Here is a 19876-nt window from a genome sequence, read left to right on the forward strand (position 1 = left end):
CTTACATTGGTGGGCAATGGAGACAGCCCCCCTAAGATATGTAGTCAGGAGACAGAGGCCCAACCTCACATTAGTGGTCAGTGGAAATGCGCTTCCTTTGATTAATGGTCAGTGCAAGGAGGTCCACCTTACATTGTTGGAAAGTGGAAGAGGAGCCCCCTTATATTGGTGATCAGTGAAGTGCCCTCTTTACTGGTGGTCAGTGAGGAAGGGCCCCATATATTAGTGGAAAAAGGACCTCCTTACATTGGTGGTCATTGGGAGAAGGGCCCCCTTACATTGGTGGCCAATGGAGACAGGCCCTCTAAGACTTTTAATCAGGCGGCAGAGGCCCAACCTCACATTAGTGGTCAGTGGAGATGGGCTTCCTTAGATTGATGGTCAGTGAAAGGAGGTTCACCTTACATTGGTGGTCATTGGTAGAGTAGCCCCTTACATTGGTGGTCATTGGTAGAGGAGCCCCTTACATTGGTGGTCATTGGTAGAGTAGCCCCTTACATTGGTGGTCATTGGTAGAGGAGCCCCTTACATTGGTGGTCATTGGTAGAGTAGCCGTTACATTGGTGGTAAATGAGAGGACGACTGTTGATCAGTGGGGAAAAGTGGTCTTTATATTGTTGGTCATTGGGAAGAATGCCCCCCTGATAGATACTGTAGCAAAGTAGATCATTGGTGTTACTTGACATGAATTCAGAGAGGCTGAAACTGCTCATCTCTAGGAACCCCTAGTATACGTGTTGAGAGACTACATTATCCTGTATGAATAACCCCCAGCCATCATTTGAATCACATTTCCCTCCCAGAATGCATAGCTGAAGCTAGCTTTGGCAAACATTGTTCTAAGTTAGTAACTAGAGTGACTTGCTAAGTTAGAACCAGAGCTCTCAATTGGGCTCCATTCACACTTATGTGATTTGTAATGCGACTTTGGACCCCAAAGTCGCATGACAAGTTGCCCCCCCCCCCCCCATGGTTCCCAATGGGTACCATTCATATCTCTGCGACTTGAGGGCCATAGACGTCATGTAAACCCTCCAAAGTCGCACCTGAATGTTGTGCATGCAACTTTGTACAGCAGAAACCATTATCCTTGGTCAAAGCCAAGGTTGCACCCATCCAAAGTCGCATTCAAGTGCACTGTGAAGTTGCAGTAAAAATCGCACAATTTTGAAGTCGCACAAGTGTGAATGGCGCTTTAGTGGGTGCCATGAGCTTTGCAGAGCTATAGGCCTGAGTCAGCAAAAGGTATGTCAGACCTCTGTAGAGAGACCACTGTTTCCACACAGAACCAAAGATCCTTCTATGCAGCATGTTGGACGGGTTGTTTTCTACTTGGGCTGTTGTGTTTTTTTTGTTTTTTCTATTTCCTTTTTCTTTTTTCTTTTTTCTTTTTTGCTTTTCTTTTTTTAAAGAAAGCCACCTTATAAGACTTTGCACACTTTAAAATGAAATTTCAGTTGGGCTTTAAGGTGGAAAATATATAGTGCTGGTCAAATGTGTTAAACATACAGGGCGCTTATCCAAAATTGCAGAGCCATAAAAACATACAGAGAAAAAAAAGGACTTTTTAAAGCGGAGTTCCGCTCACAGTGTAAAAAAAATACAAAGTCAGCAGCTACAAAAACTGTAGCTGCTGACTTTAAAAAAAACCCCCAAAAAACAGCCACTTACCTGTCCCAGGATCCCGCGGTGCCCCTGCCGCAGCCCGTTTCACCGGCTGTCTTCTCTCTCTGTCAGCATCTTCAGTGTGGGCACCCGGCTGTGACAGCTTGCGGCTTCACAGCCGGGTGCCCACTGCGCATGCGCGAGTAGCGCTGTGCTCCCTGAATATCCCCGTCGTCTTCTGGGACCTGTCGCGTGTGCCACAAGACTACGGGGAGGAAGGGGTGATAGGACAACTCCCTTTTTTCCGATCGCCTAGGCCAGGGGTAGGCAACCTGAGAGTCGCAGGACTACAAGTTCCATCATGCCTCTGCAAGTCATAGCTGTAACTGTCAGTTTTGTAATCTTTGCAATGCCTCATGGGAAAGGTAATTCCACAACAGCTAGAGAGCCGCAGGTTGCCTACCCCTGGCCTAGGCAATTGCAGTGGCAGTGGGTACCTGTCAATTTCAGGTACCCGCTCCTCCCCTCCTGCTTCCCAAAGGTGCCAATCCTTACCCTAGGTTCACATCTGTGCGGGTTGTGCCGCTGCGGATCCGCACAAAAATCCGTGCAGCCTGGACTGGAAGGGGGTGAAAGTGTCCGGACTGGAAGGGGGTGAAAGTGTCCGGACTGGAAGGGGGTGAAAGTGTCCGGACTGGAAGGGGGTGAAAGTGTCCGGACTGGAAGGGGGGGAAAGTGTCCGGACTGGAAGGGGGGAAAGTGTCCGGACTGGAAGGGGGGGAAAGTGTCCGGACTGGAAGGGGGGGGGAAAGCGTCCGGACCGGAAGGGGGGGGAAAGCGTCCGGACCGGAAGGGGGGGAAAGCGCCCGGACCGGAAGGGGGGGAAAGCGCCCGGACCGGAAGGGGGGGGAAGCGCCCGGACCGGAAGGGAGGGGGGGGAAGCGCCCGGACCGGAAGGGAGGGGGGGGAAGCGTCCGGACCGGAAGGGGGGGGGGGGAAGCGTCCGTACCGGAAGGGGGGGGGGAAGCGTCCGTACCGGAAGGGGGGGGGAAGGCGTCCGGACCGGAAGGGGGGGTGAAAGCGTCCGGACCGGAAGGGGGGGGAAGGTGTCCGGACCGGAAGGGGGGGTGAAAGCGTCCGGACCGGAAGGGGGGGGAAGGCGTCCGGACCGGAAGGGGGGGGAAGGCGTCCGGACCGGAAGGGGGGGGAAGGCGTCCGGACCGGAAGGGGGGGGAAAGCGTCCGGACCGGAAGGGGGGTGAGAGCGGCCGGACTGGAAGTGGTTAATGCTTCATTATTACAGCGTATGTTAGGCTCGCCCCCCCAGTCTGTATTTCCAGGGTTAGAATATACGTCGCCCGCAAACACGGCATTGTCCAAAAATGTCCTGCAGCTTTGTCTGGGGAGTCGATTGAAGCTGCCATCGCCTGCACCTCACCGTCCCGTTAATCGCATCCTTTCCTGAACTCTGCTCTTCTCTGTGCCTGTCGCTGTTTTGCTTTCCTCCTCGCTTGCCGTGTACATATTCACCTTCTGTGTGATCGCCATGTGAGCCCAGCTTCATCTATTGCACAAACAGTATAACAATGGAGGAAGGGCAGACTGGCTCTGTTGCCATTTGCAGCCAATCCCATTAAATGTGTAAACTTTTCTGCTGCCAAGTTTCCAAACTGCCTGAACAGCCAGGACCACTTTTTCAATCCAATCCGTCCCATGGTCGCAGTTCAGCGGGGGGTTTGTTTGTAGGGTATAGGGACCTAGCCATCACAGGGGTCTTACTAGCCGATTGCTGAGTTGCCAAGAATGTACAGCCAGAAGGATCTGCTAGCAATAGGAGGGTTCAGTAACAACTTTACATCTGGAGGAAAACTAAATGTAATCTCCAAACACAGAAAGGTTTCTTCACAGTAAGAGCTGTGAGAATGTGGAATAGACTCCCTCCAGAGTTGGTTGTGGCCAGCTCAGTGGATTGCTGTAGGAAAGTCCTGGATTCTTTCTTGGATACACAGAATATAACTGGATATAACATTTATAGGGAAAGTTGATCCAGGGAATATCCGACTGCCTCTCGGGGGATCATAAACAAATTTTTCCCCTGCAGGAGCTTTGCTGGGGTTTTTTTGCCTTCCTCTGGATCACCTGTGGGTGTAGGATTATAGCTTTTTTTCGTTCTTTTTTTTTTTTTTTTTTTTTATGGTTAAACTGGATGGACTTTTGTCTTTTTTTCAGCCAGACTAACTATGTAACAACCATTTTATTGCTAGCAGATCCTTGTTGGCTGTACATTCTTGGCAACTATGCTGACATCCTGCCGATAAAGGCCAACCACACTGTTACACAAACTGTTAAGTGCTCCATAACGCTCTCTCTGCAGCCTGACTGAGTCCCCATAGCTGCCCCACTGCTGGGGGTAGGAGGAGGTAGGGATCTGTGCCCGGCATGGTCCTGTGTTGATGACTCCACCTGGCAGCACTGCAGTGAGAGTGAGCATCTGAGCTTTGAATATCCTGTCCGTGACAGTCCTTGATTTCCAGGACGGAGCCCGGGACAGGTTTTCAAAAATCCAAGAGTGTCCGGGACAGTTGTCAACTATGCATGTCCCCTTCTTCTTTTTTTTTTTTTTTTTTTTTGACATTCTCACCCATTCTATTAAGCTGCAAGCTTGTAGGACTGGAACCTGGTTTTCCCTTCACACCTATGCTATGTTCTACCAAGTAGATTGTAACGGAACCGGACCCCGACTGCACTAAGGTATTTCCATTAGACTCCCGCTTCCCGAACACAGATCCACGGACCCCACCGCTGACCATACAAGAGGAGACAGCACCAGACTTGAAGGAAACCAGGAGATAGACTGCTTTATTTTAACACAGATACAAGATATATACACAGGGCGGGGCAATACATTTAGTAACAAGAGAGTAACAAGAGTAACACAGCAGACACCCCCCCACCAAGCCAATACACAAACATCCCATAATAGTTTGTTCCCAAGCAGGGGCGGACTGACAACTCATGGGGCCCCCGGGCAATAGGGGATCATGGGGCCCCGTGTCCTCACCCACACCCAAAAAAGCCTATGAAAGGTACCAGGGGCATCTCGTGGGGCCCCCTATTGACCCTGAGCCCTTGAGCAGTGCCCGAGTGCTCAAATGGCCAGTCTGCCCCTGCTCCCAATCAAGACACACAATAGAACAATGGGACAACCACATGGCATTATAAATGTGAAAATACGGTACCAAATAAATCTACCAAACTATCCCAATATTCACAAAGAAAGGTCCCCACCTTCTACACTACCCACCCTAAATTTAGTGACAATCAAAATTATTTTACCATAAATCTCCAAGAAAAATATAACAAAATGTGTAAAAATTATAAAAATTAAAATATAAAAACTGCGCTACAGCTCTGTTGGTGTCACTGTCAAATCAGCCCTGCTACACCCCCCTCACAGGCACTTTCAGTTCCGGGGAGGACCTTCGCGTCCCATTGGCTGCTCTGTTCCGTGAGGAATCTGTATGAGATCGGTACAAGGCTCATGTGGACCTTGAGGGGAAGGTAATCAGAGCGGAAGGCTTCAGGAGTAGAGGAGAGGAGAGGAAGCGTTTCTGATGATACCTTCTACTGACACATAAGGCCTTGTTTCCTATGATTTCTGGTAAGGGTATACTTGCCGATTACAGTAGAGGTGACACATCACTGGAGTTGTGTTGAGCACAGAGTGGAGCACATCACTGATTTTTGCACAGTGTTTGTTTATTTTGTTTTTGTATTTGGGTTTGCACAATCTTTGGCACTAAATTTAGAGTGATATGGAATATTGTCATTAAGATAATGCACTATTGTGAGTTTTGTTTTGTTTGAGGTATTTCCCAACCTTTGGGAGCCAGAGGCAAGGCTCAAACATCTTCAAAGAAATATCAAGTTGGAGTTTGGACACTGTTTTATTTATTTAAAGTTTGGACTTTGAATGACACTGGATATTATATTTTGTGGGAATGACTTTTTTTATATTTTAATTTTTACACATTTTGTTATATTTTTCTTGGAGATTTATGGTAAAATAATTTTGATTGTCACTAAATTTAGGGTGGGTAGTGTAGAAGGTGGGGACCCATTCATATTGTTTTTTTATTATAACCACATGGCATTAACAATGAACAACCCCCACCCCACCTATACATGTCTACACAATAGCAGGACATTTCACCCTGCATCCCTAACAGGCACAGGGTGACTTACACATAAGAGGGATATGGGGAGCTGAGACAGGGGTCTCTCCACCTCTCTAAAGTGAGCTGGGTTCCATGGGCCCCCCACCCAAAGTCACTCTGTAAATGCCAGTTTTGGGCAAAGGGTCTTGCAGGCGACTTGGTAATGGGGTTTCCCCTTGTTCTGTTTTGGGGTTTTGGGTATGTTGACCTTGTTGCTTTGTTGCATACCCCTTATGTTTAGTGCTTTGCAACATTCCAAGTAGTCATGAATATCGAAGTCCTCTTGTGTCCTGTGATGAACCTATAAGCAATTCGGGTAAAATACTGTATCATGGAATACATCAGAGGACATAACATTGAAATTAGCAGTAGCGTGGCTGTATTTCTATAAACTTGATTGAGTTCTAGTTGGCGTAGGAGCAGAGGAATGGCAAAGGTGAAGGAAAGTGCAGAGAAATGGAAAGGAAAGACAGGAATTCTGATCCTATGTTGGTGGACTAGACACTCTAAGTATTTTATTGCTGGAGTACAAAACGCATTGGATATTTCATGTTTTTCTGGACTCCTTCGGTGCTTTCATTGTCTTGACGGGCAAGCTAGCTATATTATTGTGTAATTATGTTCCTATGGCTGCTATGAATGAACTATGCATAGCTCCCTTCCGCCATTTTTATAACGTCTCCTCTAATAGTGGGCAGTAAGACCATAAAATTGGGAACCAGCTGGTCACGTATGAGTCTTTCCATCTGTTGCCCACAAATAGGGAGCATGACTGGTTTGTATGGGGCAATACAGGCCATGAGACAAATCCTTCCTTTAGATGTTCTGATCAATAAAGGCCATTCTATAGACCTTCAGGAATAAAAAAAAAAGGTTTTCATACCAAAGAAGTCAGGATGGTAAGGTGATGAGCCATCTCAGGAGTCTGCAGCTTATTCCAAACACTCAGGGCCACTGAGGCCTCCATGGGAACAAGCACATGTAAAACTGGCTCTGTTGTCCTCCTACCGCATTCCATCTCTGATGTCTGATTGTGCGGGATGGTCAGGGTCAAAAGCATCTTTCTTTTTGATTTGTTCCTTCTGTTTTTGGGTTCTTCAAGTCTCATGATTTTGTTTCTTTGACCAGTTTCGAGTTGATCATGTCTTCTTTCCTCACCTCCTTCCTCCCGTCCCACCTCCCGCCCGGCACCTTTCCCCCTCCCCTTCCACCCCACCTCCCCCTGTGATCTCTTTCTGTATCACATGACTTATATGATATTAAGTTGCTGTTTGTATAATTTTTTCTCTTAAGTTACATCTTTATTATATTTTTAGGACCCAGGAACCATCCTGATATTGTTGATTCATTTATGCAACTCCTGGCACAGGTGTGTTTTGAGTTTCATTCACTTTTCTTTCTCTCTCTCTTCCTCTTTTCGATTCCTTTCTTCCTTATTTGATTCAATTTATCTTTCTGTTCTCTCCCCGTTTCTTGCTATGATTTTCTTTCAGTTACGTAGCTTTTCTCCATCAAGTTTTGCACCAGATCTTTCTTTGAGATGGCCTCTTGGGAAGCTAAATTTTACAAAGTTGATGGGTCTGTGTGTCTATAGAGGATGGGGATCACTTCACGCTGGGGGTGGAATATTTAGGGACAAGGCTCATTGGCCGCCTCTGAATGCAGGCCTTTGCTTTAAAACCAAGGTTTAACCAAGAATTTTTTTCCAGCTACTGTTCCACAAGTGGGGCAGCTAGGATTATTGTGACTCGGACCTTCTGGTTTATGAAGATGGAAGCCCTTCATGTCATTGTTTGTCCTCCTTCCAGAATTGCATTCTCTGTCGTATTTCAGTTGCTATGCATTACATATGTTACACAGAGTAAGCCATGTATACTCAGTTCGTAGTTGAAGTGTTTGTATCCATCGGTAGAAATTTTGCATCCGGTAAGAACTGACAAAGTGCTCTGGGGGGGGGAAATAAAGGAGTAGGACTTAAAGGGTCAGTCCAGCCAAAAATGTTATTTTAGTTTTTAATATATGCTGTAATTTTTAGTTTCACAGTTTCTTTGTTAGAGACTCTATTGGTGAGAACTCTGCTGATTTCCCTGGATCTACAGACCTGCCGTGACCATTTTTGGGGGCTTCCACACTCCCCTGATGGGTTTGAAATGTGTTTTTATGTCATAGAGAATGCACCAGGAGCATTGGGAACACCTTCCAGATGACTGACAACACCAAAAACTCTCAGGTGCTTGGGAACAAAGCCAGAAAGTAGCCAGAAGAAGATTTTGGCACTAAAGGTTCACGCCCGGTCTCTATTGAAGATGCTGGATGGGCCTAAAACTGCTTAGTCTGATGGGAGCCGGCTGAGATCCCACTATGGATTTAGGAAGTGGGTCTCACCCCCCTACAACCAAAATGTCACTTTTGGATGGAATGACTTTTGAAGTCCTAAAATGATCTCTTTAGGATGTGAAGTCATTATAACGTTGCTGTGAATTCCATTGGACAGGGAATTTTATGGAATGGTAACAAATATTTGATAACAGGAGAGGCAAGAATGGTTAAGTCCAGACCTAAATGACTTGGTCCTGTAATTGAATGTTTTATACTATGCTTTCCTATAACAAGTATAAAGGGGCAAAAAAGTGAAAAGTCAGCTTATTACTTTTTTGCCTTGTTATACTAATGATTTACAGATGTGTCAAAATATGGAACTGCATGGCTTCACTGCTGACTTCGGTATTGTTACGTCTTTATTTTGCATTCTGATCATGAGAGTTGATATATAATGATGATGATTTATGCCAACCTCTGCAGATCCTATTGGATTAACATTGCCCTTCCTCAGGTACAGGTTCCAGGATGATGAGCTCCTTTGGTCAGAATAAAATGCCTACTAGCACCCACTCAGTAGGGAAAGAGCAATGTATTATAGCGGGGGCCTCTTCTGAATGTCAAAGCATACAATGACCTGAAGTCCGCTGCTTGTCTACATCTCTGCTGCTCAAAAATGGGAACAATTTAGCTTTTCATGAACATATTCAGCTCTACTAAGACAGGACACCCTCAATCAGTCCCTCCACCTGAGAAAGCTGATATTATATAAATTCCTGACATATTCTCACGCAGTCACACACTATTAATAATAATATACATTTTATATAGCTCTGACATATACTGCAGTGCTGTACAAAGAAGAGCCAGTCACATCAGTCTCTGTACCAGAGGAGCTTACACTCTAATGTCCCCTCCCCCACGGTCACATCAGTCTCTGTACCAGAGGAGCTTACACTCTAATGTCCCCTCCCCCACAGTCACATCAGTCTCTGTACCAGAGGAGCTTACACTCTAATGTCCCCTCCCCCCACAGTCACATCAGTCTCTGTACCAGAGGAGCTTACACTCTAATGTCCCACCAGAGTTACACACTATTATTATACATTTATATAGCTCTTACATATACCGCAGCGCTGTACAGAGATCACTGAGCCAGTCACATCCATCTCTGTACCAGAGGAGCTTACACTCTAATGTCCCCTCCCCCACAGTCACATTAGTCTCTGTAAAAGAGGAGCTTACACTCTAATGCCCCCTCCCCCACAGTCACATTAGTCTCTGTAAAAGAGGAGCTTACACTCTAATGCCCCCTCCCCCACAGTCACATCAGTCTCTGTGCCAGAGGAGCTTACACTTTTACCCCCTTCCTGACCAGGGCAATTTTCAGCTTTTAGCGCTATCACACTTTGAATGACAATTGCGCGGTCATGCAACACTGTACCCAAATGAATTTTTTACCATTTTTTTGAGATAGATAAAGCTTTATTTTGGTGGTATTTATTCACCGCTGGGATTTGTATTTTTTTTGCTATGTAAATGAAATGTCCAAAAATTTTGAAAAAAAGTGTTTTTTTTATAAAATTTTGCAAATAAATAATATTTCATCATAAATCTTAGCCAAAATTTATTCCGTTATCTTTTTTAGTAAAAAAAAAAAAAATCCAAATTAGTTTATAAGCAAAAATTATAATTTTTAAACATTTTTTTTTACATTTTTATTTTATTTTTTTATATTATTATTATTTTTTTTTTATTTTTATTTTTTTTACATACTGTCACCCTAGCAGTAGTGTCACCATGGTGACACTGTACTACTTGTGAGGGGTGATGAAGATTTTTTTTTTTTTTTTTTTTTTTACACTGATTGCTTTTACACCCATATAGGATGTAAAAGCAATCATTTCTCCTCCTCTCTGGCTGCATTCTTGCAGCCATTGAGAAATACTGAGTGAGCTGTGATTGGTCACAGCTTGTCACATGGTACAAGGCTTTTGTGAATAGCCTTGTACCATGTGACCTCTGTGATCATTCACAGATTTCACACGTAGTAAGCAATGATGTCAGAAGTGACATCTTGCTTACTACTTTGCATGTGATCACTGATTGGCCAATCAGTGATCACATGATCGGGACCTCGTACAGAGGTCCCGTCCGACGATCGGTGTTTCACTGTGTCCGGAGGACACAGCGGGCACCGGATCGCGGTGCTGCGCGCTCCCAGGGAGCGCGCACAAGCAGGGTGCGGGGAGGCCGTTTATAGACGGCCACCCGACCCTGCAGTGCCAACGTCCGGCCGTTTATATACAACGGCCGGTCGGGAAGTGGTTAATGTCCCCTCCCCCACAGTCACACACTATTATTATACATTTATATAACTCTGACATATACCGCAGCGCTGTACAGAGTACACTGAGCCAGTCATATCAGTCTCTGTACCAGAGGAGCTTACACTCTAATGTCCCCTCCCCCCACAGTCATATCAGTCTCTGTACCAGAGGAGCTTACACTCTAATGTCCCCTCCCCCACATTCACATCAGTCTCTGTACCAGAGGAGCTTACACTCTAATGTCCCCTCCCCCACAGTCCTATCAGTCTCTGTACCAGAGGAGCTTACACTCTAATGTCCCCTCCCCCACAGTCCCATCAGTCTCTGTACCAGAGGAGCTTACACTCTAATGTCCCCTCCCCCACAGTCACATCAGTCTCTGTACCAGAGGAGCTCACACTCTAATGTCCCCTCCCCCACAGTCTCACCAATCTCTGTACCAGAGGAGCTTACACTCTAATGTCCCCTCCCCCACAGTCACACACCATTATTATACATTTACAAATATCGGACAGAACTTTATGACCACTGACCGGTAAAGTGAATAATCTTGATGGTCTCATGACAATGGCACCTGAAAGTGGGTGGGATATATTAGGCAGCATTTGAACATGTCCCTGACGTTGATGTGTGAAAGCAGAAAAAAATGGGCAAGCATTTTGAGGGACTTTGATAAGGGCCAAGTTGTAATGTCTAGACGACTGGGTCAGAGCAACTCCATAACTGAACCTCTTGGGGGATGTTCCTGGTCTGCAGTGTTCAAGACTGAACAAACATGGTTCAAGGAAGGATAACTGGCAACATGGTCATGGGTGGCCAAGGATCATTGATGGAGGTGGGGAGGGAAGACTGATTGAGGTAGGGAGGGAAGGCTCATTGATGAAGGTGGGGGAGGGAAGGCTCGTTGATGGAGGCGGGGGAGGGAAGGCTCGTTGATGGAGGCGGGGGAGTGGAGGCTCATTGATGGAGGCGGGGGAGTGGAGGCTCATTGATGGAGGCGGGGGAGTGGAGGCTCATTGATGGAGGCGGGGGAGTGGCGGCTCATTGATGGAGGTGGGGAGTGGAGGCTCATTGATGGAGGTGGGGAGTGTAGGCTCATTGATGGAGGCGGGGGAGTGGAGGCTCATTGATGGAGGCGGGGGAGTGGAGGCTCATTGATGGAGGCGGGGGAGTGGAGGCTCATTGATGGAGGCGGGGGAGTGGAGGCTCATTGATGGAGGTGGAGAGTGGAGGCTCATTGATGGAGGTGGGGGAGTGGAGGCTCATTGATGGAGGCGGGGGAGTGGAGGCTAATTGATGGAGGTGGAGAGTGGAGGCTCATTGATGGAGGTGGGGAGTGTAGGCTCATTGATGGAGGTGGTGAGGGAGAGTTCATTGATGGAGGCAGGAGAGGGAAGGGCTCATTGATGGAGGCGGGGGAGGGAAGGCTGGCCCATGTAGTTCGATCCAATAGAAGAGCTACTGAAGCTCAAATTGCTGAAAAAGTTAATGCTGGTTCTGATAGATGTCAGGACACACAGAGCATCGCAGTTTGCTGTGTATGTGGCTGTGTAGCCGCGTGCCAGTCAAGGTGCCCATGCTGACCCTTGCCCACAGCCAAAGGTGCTTGCAATTGGCACGTGAGCATCAGAACTGGACCACGGAGCCATGGAAGGTGGCCTGGTCTGATGAATCACGTTTGCTTTTACATTGCGTGGATGGTCGTCACTGTGTGCGTCACCTGTGCAAGAAATGGCACCAGGGTGCAGTATGGGGTGGAGGCCGTGTGATGCTTTGGGCAATGTTCTGCTGGGAAACCTTGGCTCCTGCATTCATGTTGATGCTACTTTGGAGTCCATATCTTGATGGGTCAGGGCTGTTTTGTGACAGAAGGGGAACCTACTCAATATTAGGTGGGAGGCCATGATGTCATGGTTGATCGGTCTATATATACAGTAGTTCTGACATATGCTGCAGTGCTGTACAGAGAACGCTGAGCCGGTCACAACAGTCCCTTCACCTGAGGAGCTTTACACTCTGTCGTTTTTTCCCCCCAGTCACACACTATTATTATACATCTGACATATACCATATCACTCTACAGGAAACACTTTAGTCTTTGCACCAGAGGAGCTTACACTCTAATCCCCCTACATGGTCATACATACACTTGGACACATATACGGTAGAGCAGGTTTGAGTGGAAACTGATTAACCCACCAGTACATTTTTGAAACCATAAAGAACACCAAGAAGAAACCCACACAAACCCAGGTAAAGGGCAAGGACACCAAGCATGGTGGCCTCATGTTGTCATTTTATTGGCAATGTTAAAGGGATTGAGGGCCATTGTGTCACATGACAAAGAATAGCTGGACAGAAACCGGTTTTAATTGAGTTTATGTGGGAATTATCAGTTTTCATTTTTTTCAGGCTTACTTATACAAGGTTGATATCCCCTGACCTTCATAATTGCTTTATCAGCTGCCTGACCTCAAACACCTCCCAGCTCCTGAGTGTACAGTGTGTGAGGTCAGATAGTGGACAGGCAGTGACTGTCAGGCTTCAGGTGATCTCTGACCCCCTGAAAAGGAGGAAAATGTAAGTCTTTCATAACTAAGCCTGCAACATTCAAGACCAGTCAATCAGATGCTTGATAAAGGCCAGTCACAACTGGTTCACTGTAGCGGTGCGGTCATTTTGTATGGAGTGGGGCAGGATTTGGTCTCCCTCTGGGTTGTCATGCCTCGGGCCCTGGAAGAGAGATGACCCCTATTCCCCAGCTAGGCTGAGAGAGTCCAGATTTAGGTTCGTATTCCAGCTACTGTTGTCACTGACCTGAGCTTGGTAGAGACCATGGAAATTATGTAACATAACCCCTTTTGCCTGGCGTAGCCATTGCGGAATAGAAGGAATTGATTTCATTCAGGGTGTCGGATAGTCGTGAAGGTCTGGCGGTGGATTTGGTTCCTTCCTAACTCCGCTCAGAATGGAGGGATAAGTCATGGTTGGCCTTAACTGCAGGCCCAGATACAACATTGTTGTACAATGTAGCCATGATTTGTGTCTAGCTGTACTAACGCAGCCAGTTCTGGATATAATTATGAATTTCTTGTGTGTGCCAGGTAGCGCGGCCTTCGCCTAGTCATGTGAGGTAGCCATGTTGTGTGTAGTCATTGCCAATCCCGCTTTAGGTAGCTCATAAAGATAAAAGGTGCATGGTTGTGTTCAGGAGATGTTGGTCTCCTCTGCTTTATTACTGATGGTTACTAAATGTTTTGAGGGACACTGAAGATGGGTCTCCCCATTTGTCATCCTTTGTCAAGAACCCGGCAGCCATGCTGCCCTCTGGACAGGTAAGTTGATGAAGGATGATGCCTGAGACTGTGTGAAAAGTGTGTTCATGTCTGTGTCTGTTGCACTTTACAGGCCCTGAAGCGCAAACCATGCCTCTTCCTGTCCGCTGAGCTGGATGTAAAAGCAGTGTTCCAGTGTGGTGGGTAATAGTTTATACTGCTCGAAAACGCTGTCATTGGCCTTCTTTGTTTGGATATTATCCATTTTTTGAATGATGCTGAAGGGATGTGAAGCTTATTTTGTAGCTCTAGTATATTGAGGATCTGTTCAGAGCAGAACTCTGGGCTGGTTAGTAATGTTTAACTATACTGCCTGTCCGTATACTCATAGGAAACATGATTATGTTTGACATCTGCGTGATCATCTCATTGAATTAGAAACCGCAGCTATGCCCGAGCGCCTGAAGGCAGTATTAGTGCAGCACCAATGTCACTTTCTGTGCCTGTCCAGAGCCAAAAGAACAAACTACAATTACCATCATGCAATGGGAATTGTAGTTGACAATGGGCTTGAATGTGGGGGCAACGAGTGTGAATGCAGATGGGTATTTAGCCAGTCCTTCGTAATGGTGGGACAGATAGATGTTTGACATCTGCGTGATCATCTCATTGAATTAGAAACCGCAGATATGCCCGAGTGCCTGAAGGCAGTATTAGTGCAGCACCAATGTCACTTTCTGTGCCTCTCCAGAGCCAAAAGAACAAACTACAATTACCATCATGCAATGGGAATTGTAGTTGACAATGGGCTTGAATGTCAGGGCAACGAGTATGAATGCAGATGGGTATTTAGCCAGTCCTTCGTAATGGTGGGACAGATAGATCAAGGGTCTCCAGGCATGTCAATCCAGCTGCATTTTGTTAGTGGGCTTGACACCCTGTACAAAGGCTTTTACCAAGTAAGGTGTTGCGATAGGTCTCTGAAACAGAATCTGTCCCTTGATGGAAAATAACGCCAGAGACCTCTCTACATCAGAAAGGAGGAAAGCCAAAATGCACCCCATGACATAGTGTCACAGATGAAACTTACAAGCCTCCCACCAGGTAAAAAAGGCTTTCCAAATACGGTGGTACACCTTCCTAGAAGTTAACTTTGTTGTCTTCAGGAGGCTAGAAGTTGACTTTGTTGTCTTCAGGAGGCTAGAAGTTGACTTTGTTGTCTTCAGGAGGCTAGAAGTTGACTTTGTTGTCTTCAGGAGGCTAGAAGTTGACTTTGTTGTCTTCAGGAGGCTAGAAGTTGACTTTCTTGTCTTCAGGAGGCTAGAAGTTGACTTTCTTGTCTTCAGGAAGCTAGAAGTTGACTTTCTTGTCTTCAGGAGGCTAGAAGTTGACTTTCTTGTCTTCAGGAGACTAGGAATTAGAGTCAGAAACACCCCTATCCTTCATAGTTCATCTGCCAAGAGGTTTACGATGTCTGTATACCTCGTTCTTCTTGGCCAAGCAGGTACAATCAAAATCGCCCACCATTATCCAGTGCAACAGATGAGGAAGCTGCAGTGGAGGGAAGGCATAGATCAGGGAAAATTGATCTCAAGGAGTCATGAGGACATCTATCACAAATGCATTCCTGGTTCTGGAGATAAACCTGTTGAGTTTGTTGTTGAATCTGGAGATTCACACCTGGTGTCCCCTACCGCAGACAAATCTTTATGAATATCTATGGGTGAAAAGCTCATTTTCTCGGATTCCACTGCTGGTGGCTGAGAAAGTCTACCTGCCGGATTTCAACACCTGAAATGTGCATGACCGAGAGAGGATAATGAAGTTTTGTCCAAGACAATATCGGGTCCACTTCTGCCTGAGCAGTGCAACTTCTTGTCCTGCTTTGATGGTTAATGTATGCCATTGTAACATGACAGGAGACCCCAAAGGTAGACAGATAAGTGTAGGAGAGCCAGCCGCATCAACCAAATTTCTTAAATGTTGATAAGGAACTTCCACTCCTCTATCTATTCTATATGACCACTATCCCTGAACAAAGAGGTTCTACAGAAAACCTTCCTAACCCAACAAGATGGCATCCATCGTCAAGACCTTCCAATTAATCAAAAGGAAGGATTTACCAACATCTGCGTGAATATCCACCATTCCAGAGCTCACCTGGTCTTGGGAGTCGGATGAATCGGCAGATCCAAGGACTCCTGATGTTTGTTTCATTCTGACAGGTTATTGAGTTGTGTGAAACTGGGCATAGGAGACTGCACCAAAGGCAGCTACCATCTTCCCCAGCATCAAAGGTGGCTGCCATTTTCCACAGCACCTTTTTATGCGTGCTCAAATCAAGTTACTTTCCAATGACCTCAAGGACTCAACCTAGGATTGAAGTTACAGGCATTTTTCCTGAGGAAGCAGCACCTTTGCTTGTGCTGTGTTGAGGACGAAGTCTGAGTACTCCAGCCATTGCATTGGTACCAAGGCCTACATCTGAAGGTTAAGTACCCAACTGAACCTTTCCAGGACTTGTATCGTCTACTGAACATTGGATATCAGCTACTAAAACTGCTTCTTGGGAACTAGATCATCCAGGAACCCCACAATGGGAATACCCTGAGCCCACAGTAACCACCAAACTGGAGTCAACACCTTGGTAAACACTCTGAGGGTCATGAAGAGGCTAAAACAGGGGTGGGCAAACTTTTTGACTTGAGGGCCGCAATGGGTTCATATATTGGACCCGGTGGCCGGACCAAGAGTAGATGAATGATGTGTATGTGTCATCCATAGTAAGTATAGTAATATTCCCCCATAGTAAGCATAGTAATTCATCCCCCATATAGTAATTCATCCCCCATAGTAATTCATCCCCCATATAGTAATTCATCCCCCATATTAAGTCCCCAAGTCCCCCCTGTGTCAATTCACTTACCTTTGCTCCGCGCGTTCCTCTCGCCGTGTTCCTGTGCCGTTCCGGTGTAGCATGAAAATCTGTCTCCTATGAGGATCTGTCTCCCTCAACGTATCTGCGCATGTGCCAGTTTCAGGCATTAGCAGCCGATCGGCGATCTCCGGCACATGCGCAGATACGTCAAGGGGGACAGATCCTCATAGGAGACAGATTTTCATGCTACACCGGTCTTCAGGGCGGACTGTGAGAGGAGCCTAGCTCCACGGGCCAGATTAAAAGGTCCGCCGGGCCGTAGTTTGCCCATTGCTGGGCTAAAAGGTAACGCCATGACTGGTAGTGGTAATCGGTAAACAGTCCATCAATAAAATCTATTAATATCTTTAATCAAATGTGCCTCATAATAGTATTCCATGATTATCATATACACTCCCTGGCTACTTTATTAGGTACACTTTTGCCTTCAGAACTGCCTTCATTCTTCATGGTATAGATTCAACAAGGTGTTGAAAACTTTCCTCAGATTTTGGTCCATATTGACATGATAGCATCACGCGGTTGCTGCAGATTTGACGGCTGCACATCCATGATGCAAATCTCCCATTCCACCACATCCCAAAGGGTGCTCTATTGGATGGAGATCTGGTGACTGTGGAGGCCATTGGAGTACAAGAAACCAGTTGGAGATGATTTGAGCTTTGTGACATTGTGCATTATCCTTTTGGAAGGAGCCATCAGAAGATGGGGACACTGGAGTCATAAAGGGATGGACATGGTCAGCAACAATACTCAGGTAGGCCGTGGCATTTAAACGATGCTCAGTTGGTACTAAGGGACCCAATGTGTGCCAAGAAAATCTCCCCCACACAATTACACCAACTCCACAAGCCTGAACCGTTCATACAAGGCAGGATGGATCCATGCTTTCAAGTTGTTAATGCCAAATTCTGACCCGATCATCTGAATGTCGCAGCTGAAATCCAGACTCATCAGACCAGGCAACGTTCTTCCAATCTTCTGTTGTCCAAATTTGGTGATCCTGTGTGAATTGTAGTCTGTTTCCTGTTCTTAGCTGACAGGAGTGACACCCAGTGTGGTGTCTGCTGCTGTAGCTCATCTGCTTCAAAGTTCAACGTGTTGTGTGCTCTGTGATGACCTCAGGGGGAATAACTACACCGAGTTCACTGTATGAACCACTGATGTATTATACATGGAGATCATACCCCCCCCTTATGTATTATACATGGAGATCATACCCCCCCCTTATGTATTATACATGGAGATCATATCCCCCCTTATGTATTATACATGGAGATCATATCCCCCTTATGTATTATACATGGAGATCATATCCCCCCTTATGTATTATACATGGAGATCATATCCCCCCCTTATGTATTATACATGGAGATCATATCCCCCCCTTATGTATTATACATGGAGATCATACCCCCCCTTATGTATTATACATGGAGATCATACCCCCCCTTATGTATTATACATGGAGATCATATCCCCCCTTATGTATTATACATGGAGATCATATCCCCCCCTTATGTATTATACATGGAGATCATACCCCCCCCCCTTATGTATTATACGTGGAGATCATATCCCCCCTTATGTATTATACATGGAGATCATATCCCCCTTATGTATTATACATGGAGATCATATCCCCCCTTATGTATTATACATGGTGATCATATCCCCCCCTTATGTATTATACATGGAGATCATATCCCCCTTATGTATTATACATGGAGATCATATCCCCCCCTTATGTATTATACATAGAGAGATCATACCCCCCCCCTTATGTATTATACATGGAGATCATATCCCCCCTTATGTATTATACATGGAGATCATATCCCCCCTTATGTATTATACGTGGAGATCATATCCCCCCTTATGTATTATACATGGAGATCATATCCCCCCTTATGTATTATATGTGGAGATCATATCCCCCCTTATGTATTATACGTGGAGATCATATCCCCCCTTATGTATTATACATGGAGATCATATCCCCCTTATGTATTATACGTGGAGATCATATCCCCCCTTATGTATTATACGTGGAGATCATATCCCCCCTTATGTATTATACGTGGAGATCATATCCCCCCTTATGTATTATACATGGAGATCATATCCCCCCTTATGTATTATACATGGAGATCATATCCCCCCTTATGTATTATACATGGAGATCATATCCCCCCTTATGTATTATACATGGAGATCATATCCCCCCTTATGTATTATACATGGAGATCATATCCCCCCTTATGTATTATATATGGTGATCATATCCCCCCTTATGTATTATACATGGAGATCATATCCCCCTTATGTATTATACATGGAGATCATATCCCCCCTTATGTATTATACATGGAGATCATATCCCCCTTTATGTATTATACATGGAGATCATATCCCCCTTATGTATTATACGTGGAGATCATATCCCCCCTTATGTATTATACATGGAGATCATATCCCCCCTTATGTATTATACATGGAGATCATATCCCCCCTTATGTATTATACATGGAGATCATATCCCCCTTATGTATTATATATGGTAATCATATCCCCCCTTATGTATTATACATGGAGATCATATCCCCCCTTATGTATTGTACACGGAGATCATATCCCCCCTTATGTATTATACATGGAGATCATATCCCCCTTATGTATTATACGTGGAGATCATATCCCCCCTTATGTATTATACATGGAGATCATATCCCCCTTATGTATTATACATGGAGATCATATCCCCCCTTATGTATTATACGTGGAGATCATATCCCCCCTTATGTATTATATATGGTGATCATATCCCCCTTATGTATTATACATGGAGATCATATCCCCCCTTATGTATTATACATGGAGATCATATCCCCCCTTATGTATTATACATGGTGATCATATCCCCCTTATGTATAATACATGGAGATCATATCCCCCCCTTATGTATTATACATGGAGATCATATCCCCCCTTATGTATTATACATGGTGATCATATCCCCCTTATGTATAATACATGGAGATCATATCCCCCCTTATGTATTTTACATGGAGATCATATCCCCCTTATGTATTATACATGGTGATCATATCCCCCTTATGTATTATACATGGAGATCATATCCCCCCTTATGTAATATACATGGAGATCATATCCCCCCTTATGTATTATACAT

The 19876-nt window shown here is 45.5% G+C and overlaps 1 protein-coding gene across 1 annotated transcript in view; it reads left to right on the plus strand.

Moving 5' to 3' along the window:
* Positions 1 to 19876, plus strand: part of IPO13 (importin 13) — a 78938-nt gene that overhangs the window by 39977 nt on the left and 19085 nt on the right. Inside the window, exons 11-12 of the mRNA XM_089663600.1 lie at positions 7138 to 7190; positions 13879 to 13945. Coding sequence (XP_089519726.1) covers positions 7138 to 7190; positions 13879 to 13945 — 120 coding nt within the window. The remainder of the gene's footprint in view (positions 1 to 7137; positions 7191 to 13878; positions 13946 to 19876) is intronic.

This window comes from Staurois parvus, unplaced genomic scaffold, assembly GCF_062004578.1.
Source record: "Staurois parvus isolate SC_StPar_1 unplaced genomic scaffold, SC_StPar_1.0 ptg001727l, whole genome shotgun sequence".
NCBI classification, from domain to species: Eukaryota; Metazoa; Chordata; class Amphibia; order Anura; family Ranidae; genus Staurois; species Staurois parvus.